A 9,740-nucleotide genomic window follows, 5' to 3' on the forward strand; every position below is an offset into this window, starting at 1 on the left:
TACCAAAGTAAATCGAAAATGAACCGAAGATATACCGAAGTAAATCAAAAATGAATTGAAAATATCCGATACCAAAATTACCGAACCGAAACCGAACAATACCGAAATCGAAAAATACTGAATTTTTTGGTTTTGGTTTGGTAATCTCTAATACCGATCTGAACCGACCGATGGGCAGCCTAATGCAGCCTGCTATAAATATGATTCATACTTGGGACTATAGTATCAAATAACTAAGAATTTCTATTTCTTGTTCAAATGTGGTTTACCATGGGACTAGCCTGTCCTATTCTGTTCATAGGACATAGTTCTACCCATGCAGTACTGTGCTGCATTCCAAACGAGGCCTAAAGGCCTTAGAAAAGGGCCTAAACAAATAGCTTCAAGCAAATAGCTTTCATAGTTTTGTTTAGGAACTTAATTTTGTCAATTTCCTTTGTTCTGTAAGCTCTGCTAAGAACTTTTAGTATCGATTTCCCATTGATTTCAGCATTTTTCTCAAATTCCAATCAATTGTTGTTGCTGTTTTATTTTTCTTACTTTCGAAAGTAAGAAAGAACTTAAACAAGGGGGTCGTTCAATCGCCTTGTTACAGATTTGTTCTTGGCGTAATATTTATTTTTATTTATCTTTTTCATTAATTTTTCCTATTTCGGCTATTTTAAGTTGGAAGGAGAAATTATTCTGTATAATCGATATATCGCCAAGTGGTGTAACTAATCCAAAGTGTCATAATATGAGTGAATGTTATTAATATTATACCCTACTAATATAAATATATCGTTCCATAATATCCTTACACGTTAAATTAGTTACACCACATGTCGATGTATCAGTTACACCCAATAATTTTTCCTAAGTTGGATAGTGACATGATCAATGCACATCCAAAAAGACGTATGTATCATTCACTGTTTTCATCTTTAGGCTGTGTCATTTTTTGATCAAACAATATATTTAATCATTCTCCTTGGTAGTTGGTAGTGAAGTCAACATTTCTAACTCATTGTAAGAGTTACAGAGCCACAATTAAAAAAGAGAAACGGAGAAAACATTATTTACATTTGAATACATTATCTAATATAATACAATTTCATAGGAAGATGAACCAGGGAAGCTTATTTTTAAAAAGAAGAAACTGAAACCACAATTAATTTAAGGGAAAAATTTTCAAACAGGACACCTAGTTTGGGGTCAATCTTAGTTTAGGACACCAGTTTGGGTTTGTGCTAGTTTAGGACACATATTTAGGATTTGTATTAATGTGGGACAATCCGTCACTTCCGTCAAGAATTCCGTTAAAAATAGACATGTGCATGGCACATGACCTATTTTCAAGGGACAAAATGGACAATTCACCATAATATATTAAAATAATTAAAAATAAACAAGATTAAAACTAAAAATATATTAAAAAAGTTTAAAACTATAAACACAAAAAATACAGAAAAAAAAAAAAGGATTGAAGAGGGAGATGCAGATCTCACCCCCCCCCCCCCGTTTTCACTCAGCCCCAACCACCTCCGGCGGTGGCTTTACTGCCGGCGACGACCCACCCTCTCTCTCTCTCTCTCTCTCTCTCTCTCTCGGGCAGCACTCCCTGCACACACCCAGCTCCACCCAAGTCCAGCCCCTCCGGCCACTTTCCCCGACAACCCAAGATCATCGGCGAGCTGTTCTCGCCGGCGCCAACCCCCCCAGACCAGTCCCCTTTGCCAGCCCGCCGCTCTCTCTCTCCTCTGTTCTCTCTCTCCTTCGCGCCCCCTGCAAGCGCACATGGCCCAGCCACCTGACGCCGACCACCTTCCCGGCCGTCTCCTCACTTCTCTCTCTCTCTCTCTCTCTCCTTCTCCCTCTGTTCCATCTGCGCACCCCTTCTCCACCCAGCCCCAACTCGTGTTTGATTGTTTCTCAATCTCATTAATCAGATCTGTAATTTTAGATCAAGTAATTTGGGTTTTGTCTAAAGGCGTATGCTTTGATTCAGATCTGTAATAATATGAAGATGGTGAACTATTTAGTTTAAATTGATGGAAAGGGTTTTGGTAGATCTGAAATTGGGATGTATATGTGTATTGGGTTTTTGCAGACAACATCGAGGCGTTTGGCTGATAGGAAGGTGGAGAGGTTTGAGAAGAACATAATGAAGAGAGGTGCGGAGATGAAGAGAGAAAGAGAGAGAGGGGGGAGGGTGGGTCGTCGCCGGTGGGTAAGGCCACCGCTAGAGGTGGTTGGGGCGATGTGCAGAGAAATAGAGAGAGAAAAAGGAGGGTGCGATCTGCAGAGAAAAAGAGACAAAGAGAGGAATAGAGAAATGGAGGGAGAGAGAGAGTGAGATAGAGAGGGGGGATGGTGGGGTCACTGCCGGCAAGTATGGCCACCGGAGGTGAGTTGGGGCTGGGTGGAGAAGGGGTGCGCTGCCATCTTGTTCTTCTTTCTTTTTTGTTTTAGTTTTATTTTTAATTATTTTAATATATTATGGTGAATTGTCCATTTTGTCCCTTGAAAATAGGTCATGTGCATGGCACATGTCTATTTTTAACGGAATTCTTGACGGAGGTGACGGATTGTCCCACATTAATACAAATCCCTAAATATGTGTCCTAAACTAGCACAAACCCAAACTGGTGTCCTAAACTAAGATTGACCCCAAAGTACGTGTCCTGAATGAAAAATTTTCCCTTAATTTAAAAACAGAGAAGCTTACTTTGAATATTCCAATTCTGCTCATAAACTGGTGAATCTCAACTTGCGATATAATCTATTTGCCAATATCTCTTGCTAATCTTATAAATTATGGACCTGCAGGGTTAATCGCATCTATTGTGAGAGGAATGTGCCCGTAGGCATTGGACCTTTCCTGGTTGAATATTTGGCAGGTGTTAGCAGACCTAGAGATGTAGTGTAGTTATCTTTTATGTATGTATAACAATAGCTTGCCATTCATTCTCTACAATTGGGGACATGCCTGCATCTACCTGATAGAAAAAACTAAATGAATTGGGACATGACTGAATGTGTCATGCAAAACATAAACAATATGCACAAATACAATATGATACAAACTGTAGATTACTTCATCTTTAGTTTTGGTCTTTTACTGGTAAATCCTACTTTAACACGCCCTCTCTTAGGCAGCTTCACTCCACCACGTCGAAACATCTGCCACCAATGCATCTTCCTTACAACCTTGTGCTTATTAAGGACATGACCATGAGGGCCATTTCTTAACCCTCCTTTACCTTTTGACAACTTGTTGGACTTGTTTGAATGCCTGGTGTGCCTCAACAGCCCTTCCACCAGTGCATGAAAATGCCCAACCTGCTGCTTATTATGTGACAGGCCTTTCACTTTCACCACTGATTTTCTCACCCCTTCACCCTGCTGCTGCATATGACTGCCATGCTTGTTTTTGTGACCGTCAAACATTTTCTGCAGGTGCTTCCAAGTTGAATGGCTGTGATTATTGTCATGATCATTGCCATCATGGTGATGATGATGATGATGGTGATGATGGTGGTGAAAGATGAGTCCCAACCTGTTCTTGAGCCTCCTTAACCGTCCTATCGGCCTGTCCGGATATTTTCTATGGCTATAGAGACTCTCCTCCGAGCTACTATTCTGTGAACTGCTTTCTTGTGCCACTCTTATTGACCTTCTTGAAGAAGAGAGATCGCCTCTCACAGTCATATGATGACTACGTCTACTTGAACTCCAGTAATCCTTAGAATCATTACTACCAGTGCTGCTTTCATTTTGCTTACTTGTCCACGTTGACCAAGTGCGGGAACTTGAGCTTGTCTCCTCCAATGCTTGCTGATGTGGCATGATCTTGTTCCTTGGGCCCACATAAGACATCTTGTGGGTCCCCCTCCTCTCACTTGGCTTGTGATCTAACAGAACCGGCCTCATGATTGTCTGGTGATGTCTCTGGCTCGATTTTCTTTTCCCAGTCCGACTCAACTTCTTACCTGGTCTAAGTGCAGCTGAAGAATCTATGGACCCCATTGACTGAGGTGGCCTGGACGGTTTAGATCTCACTGTCTCTTTTTTAGCCGTTAGATTTTGGACTGGACTGGTTTGCCATGTTTGGCCAGGCATCTTGACCACATGCACGGGAGGGTTCATAGCCAACTCATCCTGTCTTGGTGGAACCCTTAGCCCGTTAACATAACTTGCCATCTGATTATCCTGACTTGGGGAGTCATGTCCCCTAGAAGCAAACTCAGCAACCTTCCCACTCAAATTCTCATGCTTTTGAGACAGTTGACTTGCCTGACAAGTCAGCAATTGAGTTCCACCCAACAAAGACTGGCCCATATGACTCAGCTCTCTTCTAGTAACTGCCTCCTCTTTTGTCTGTACTGTAGGTGTAGGACTAACTGAAATGTCAAGCATGAAGGAACTATGTTCATCAACATCATTATGGACAGAATCAGCCAGGTGAGAAGAACTCAATTGCAAAGCCAAAATGTGGGATTCTATTTGTTTAATTGCATTTGCAACTACCTTAGAGAAATCACTAGCCTCTTCTGACTTTCTCTTGTCCTGACCAATTTCTTGCTTGCCAGTCCCTGTTGTTGGAGAGATTGAGGGACAAGCAGCCAAACTAACAACGCTTGGATTACCAAGAGTTTCCCCAATAATATTCTCCTTCCCTATGGCCTTTCTATTTGATTCTTGCAATATTTTAGCATCCTCATTAACACGATTGAGAGGGCTAAGCCAATCATGTTGATGATCTTGATTCTTACTTCTTTTGCCTGGTACCTTGGCTCTCTCATTGGAGAGTTTTGTTTCCCTGGCTGAGTACTGTTTCTTCAGATTGTTTTCTATGCAGATTCTGCACTGTTTCTTTTTGTACTCAGGTAGGTCTGAAGAAATGCTTACTTTAGATCCTGAAATTGCTCCAAGAGGCTTCTTAGGCGACTGCTCATCCTTTTTTGAAGTGACCTTGCAGATTTTGGAATCCTTCCCATAATTCGGGACATTATTAAGAGAAGATTTTACTGTATCTTGTGAAAAAGAAGAATTGAACTTAGGCACAGCCTTGGGTTGCTCTGGTTGAGAAGAGCAGGGCGTGTTATAGACGGCTGATTGATCTGCTATGATCTGAAATACCAATACATTAGAAACAAAGTCAGAAATAATCACCACAGGATGAATTTACTTACGCCTTACAAAGCCATGGCAGATTGTAAACTCAGAAAGAGAAACAGGAATGGATAGCACAAAGGAGAGCTAGTGCTGCAGAAGTACACACAAATGGCTCAATAAATACCTTTGAATGAGTATTGAAAATCCTTTCAGTAGCATCATCTAGAAGATCCTTTAATAGTTGTCGTGCTCTTGCATCCAAAGCTTTTCCCACCTTCATGAACAAAATATTAGGCACCAAAAGAGCATAGAAAATCATCTAAGCTGCAAATTAATTTATTAAAAAAATAACAAAGTTCTCTGTGACTAGGTAAGAAAAGAAAAATAGATACGTCACCCTCAACAGAATGATCCTTTACTGGGCCAGGGTTATAAATAAGAACTCATTGCTTAAGATCAGTGATGCAACAAAGAGAGCCGTAGAATATGTGCAACAAAAAGAGCCATATAATGTGCAACAAAAAGAGCCACATAATGTGCTACAAGAAGAACCATAGAACCAGTGATGCAACAAACTTTCAGCAAAATACTCAAGCCAAAGGCAAGGTGAAGCTTCACACAGACCCCACCCCCATCCCCTAATTATATTTTTTTTTTCACAAGGAGAAAAAATTCCATGTGTTAGGGCCGTATCCAAAAGTTACATCAAATTTTGAAAGCAAAAAAAAATTTACATAAAATTTGAGCATGAATGTATATAAACAGTTAGAATCCTTGTTACAGTTCAAGTTATCTAAACACAAGAAACAAATAATAGTTTATTTACATTGGTACTGAATGTTGGATAAAGCAAAATAGACACAGTTAGTGGATGGATTATTAGTTGGAAGAAAAAGAGGGACAGTTAGCGGATGATACTATCTTCTTACACGGAAGGAGCAGAATTTGTGCAACCCATTGACAGTGGCTGACACCTTTTGTGCGTTGTCATGATAGAAAATTCACAACAGAGGAAAGTAGAAGAGTTAGCTTCATCTTTGGGCTGTGGAGTGAGGAGTTGGCCATTGAAATATTTGGGGTTTCATCCACGGACAACGAGCTTTTGGAACCCAGTGGTGGAAAAGGTAGAGAAAATATTGGAAGGTTGGAAGAGAGCTATTGGGGAGGCAGGCATAGATATTAAAGCTTGCCAATTTATTATCTTTCCCTCTTTAGAACTCCATGTAAAGTGGCAGATAGGTCAGAGAGATTACAGATGAATTTGTTGTGGGGAAGGTATTGAGGAAGGAAAGAATGAACACCTAGTAAGTTGGGATGTAGTTAGTGTCTAGAAAGAAAGAGAAGGGAAGATTAGGGGTGGGTAATTTGGTAAAAGAAATGAGGCTCTACTTGGGAAATGAATGTGGAGGTTCTCTTTGGAGATATTCTTTATGGCATTATGTCATCAGGAGTAAATGTGATTTAAGTCATGGAGCGACATTTCTCACAGAATTAACTCATTTCTACTTGTCGTTTTGTGGTGAGAAAATGAGGAAAGGGTAAGGTTCAGGATGAAATATAGGCAAGGAAAACTCCATTATTCATTTATCTTCCTTGTCTTATCGACTCTCAAGTTATCACAACATCTCCGTTACTCAAATGTGCACAAATCCCCATCTTCCATCTATTTGCAACTTTTCTTTTTGTAGAAACTTAAATGATGCTGAAATAGTGGTACTTTCTTCACTAACTTCTTTAGAAAATGTCAAATTGTCATCACCTAGACCTGCTAGGAGAAGTTAGAAGTTCATCCAAAGTTTTCTCTTGTGATTTCTTTGCGAGGAAGTTACTCGACATCCCATCTCTTCATCTTTTCATCCTCCTATAGTTTGGAAAGCTAAAGTACCACCTAAGGTACAAGTTCTCATCTAGATTATTGCTCATGGAAAAATTAACATTGTGATACGATACAAAAGAGGAGACCTAATGTTTGTTTATCTCCCCATTGGTGTATTATATGCAAAGAAGGGGCTGAAAATTCCAATCACTTCTTTAGACTTATGGTGGAGATTGATGAGGGAGTCTGATTAGAGCTGGGTTTTTTCCAGCAAATTTCTCTGCTATTTTGAGTTAAAGGGTTCAGGCTTTTGGGGGCAAAGAAGAAGGGTGAAGTTCTTTGGAACTGTCGTGTGATTGCGGTGTTTTGGGTGGTGTGTATGGAGAGAAATACGAGCTTTGACAACAATTAGGGGAGGGGTGGAGGTTTTGGGAAACAAAGTTCGATTTTGGTCTTCATTGTGGGCGTCAGTCTCTTCAGAGAATTGGGACATTCCTTTGTTTTGCTATTTTTTCTGATTGGAGGCCTGTATTTCTGTTGGAGGCAGTCCAGTCATTCTATTGCAATCTTTCATATTAATATTAGTTGCTAGATTTGGATCTTAGTGGACATCCTGTCCTCTGTTTTGTATCTTTTCCCAATATTAATAAAATACAATTATGTTTAGAACTAGAGACATCAGTGAAAATGGTCCCAAAAAAGATTGTAAAATTGATAGCAAACTGGAAGACATAATCCACATATAGACCTGGTGGGTCAAACTCCATGATATGATAAACTAAAGAGATAGGACAATTTCAAGAGCGTAGCATTACTAGCTATTCATGTGCCAGCTCCTCCTTATAAAGATACATGAGCGATGTAGAAAAACTGACCAGAGTCTAAGAGTGCTTACATTCTTTGAATCTATATGTTGCGGACCATCTTCGCTATTCTGAAGGAGTCCATACAATTGTCTCAAAGCATGGAGATTAGACAATACTTCCACAAGATCCATGCTTTCTGATTCAGAAACCAAATCAATGAATTAACATTAGAATATCAAAACCCAATAATTGAAAAAGAAGAATCTGACATACCTTTACATCCCATCCTACATACTGTCGAGTATGTGAATCAAACCCCTATTGTGGAGTCTGTGAATACACAGCCTATTGACAACCCAAAAGGAATCCCATCTACCATTCAACCCCAAACTAAAACTCTTTATACATTGCACCAATTTATGAGAGTTTCGGCACCCAAACTTTGAGCAGAAACCTTCAATCAGCAGCAGTGAGCTTTGTGAATGCTAGTCTTCTCTTTCTTTGTCTCTTTGTCTCTGTCTCTGTCTATCTCTCTCTATCGCGCGTCTGGTGTCTTAGCAGTTAACATAGGAACTTCTTTTCTCTCTTTCTTTGAATCGGCCAAACAACTTGATATGGGTGTTGTGTTTGCACTTTTTTTTAAGCCTTTGATGAGAAAATTACAGTTTAATCCTTCTAACATTTCTTATTTAAAAAAAAAATCTTATGATTTTTTTTTTCAAATAAAACCCTTATTTTTTTTAAATAAAATCTTTTGATTATTGCTTTATCAAAGAAATATGTCATTATTTTTTAAGGGTATAGGATACGGGTTAACCTCATATCTTCTTAGCGTATAGAATGAGGTTTGTAGAGACTTTCCGCTCAAAATCTCAGAGTTAAAACTTAATATAAAATCGACAAATCAGAGCTTGACAAAGAAGTAAAAATACACTGTCGAATAATCGAAAATGGCAGCCAACTACTCGGCGCCTGGTATGTGTGAAAACAATAGAAAATGATGGACCAATATTGTGTAACATGGAATGGTTACAATATTATTGGAATTTAATTAGAATTTTAAAAGCCATAAGACTTTATTCAGTATAGTATAAAACTAAAGGACCTAAATGGAAGTCTCCCTTGATTAATTGATTAATGGGGGGTGGGCCTTATAATAGGTCTTTAATTAGTGGGTTTGGGCTTCTACTACAAAGATTGAGTTTAAAACAACAGGTAATTAGAAGTAGGTCCAATTTGAGAGGGTCATTCGGACTAAAATTATATAGGAATTTAGATTTGTACTTAAATTCAATTTTTTAGGCTAAGGTCCAAAAAATGAACTTGTTAAAAAATTTGACTCATATTATCTCTTAAAATTAAGATAATTAATATGAATTAATTTTAAAAATTATGAAAGATAATATTCGTTTAAATTATACAAATATAAAAAATATGCATTAATCCACGAAATCGAAAATAATCAAACAAGTAAAAAAAAAAAAAATATATATGTATATATATATGTACATTTCAATTGTACCATTACCTAGATTTATATATATAATATATATAGGTACATTTCAATTGTACCAATACCTGGGTTGGTATATGTATATATATATATATATTCGATTATGTGCTAGATAGGTTTCAACCGCTGATCGCTCAGCCATACTGCTTCCTTTCTCGAGTTTTAAGGATAAATCCCTATCTTTTCACCTCATCTTCTCTTAGGGTATAGAATGAGCTTGTCTGCCCAAAATCTGAGAGCTAAACTCTAACATAAATGCTAACAAACCATCAATCGATTGGTACAATTGAAATGTACCCATAAAGAATTTTTTTTTCCTTATTTGATTATTTTCTATTTTTTAGGCTGATGTATTTTTATTAGATTAATATAATTTAAATCTTGCAATTAATTTTAGGATAATGATAATATTATAATATTATAATATGATAATATGCTAATATTAAGATAATATAAACTATGATAATAGTAGGATAATATTAAGATTTAAATATTATTAATTTTAGGA

General features: G+C 38.0%; 1 protein-coding gene across 2 annotated transcripts; it reads right to left on the bottom strand.

Moving 5' to 3' along the window:
• Positions 1–2,982: 2,982 nt before the first annotated feature.
• KPL (kokopelli) lies at positions 2,983–8,241 on the bottom strand. 2 transcript variants are annotated; one of them, XM_086244703.1, is made up of 4 exons: positions 7,993–8,241; positions 7,809–7,911; positions 5,282–5,371; positions 2,983–5,112 (listed from the first exon to the last, which is right to left on the bottom strand). In XM_086244703.1, exons 2-4 carry the CDS (start codon positions 7,908–7,910, stop codon positions 3,073–3,075), a joined length of 2,232 nt encoding a protein of 743 aa, XP_086100829.1. In that variant the 5' UTR covers position 7,911; positions 7,993–8,241; the 3' UTR covers positions 2,983–3,072. The 2 variants fall into 2 exon arrangements, with proteins under 2 accessions (XP_086100829.1, XP_086100828.1); XM_086244702.1 differs by having other exon boundaries at positions 7,809–7,915.
• Positions 8,242–9,740: the final 1,499 nt, after the last annotated feature.

This window comes from Dryas octopetala, chromosome 5, assembly GCF_963921425.1.
Source record: "Dryas octopetala chromosome 5, drDryOcto1.1, whole genome shotgun sequence".
In the NCBI taxonomy this organism is placed as follows: Eukaryota; Viridiplantae; Streptophyta; class Magnoliopsida; order Rosales; family Rosaceae; genus Dryas; species Dryas octopetala.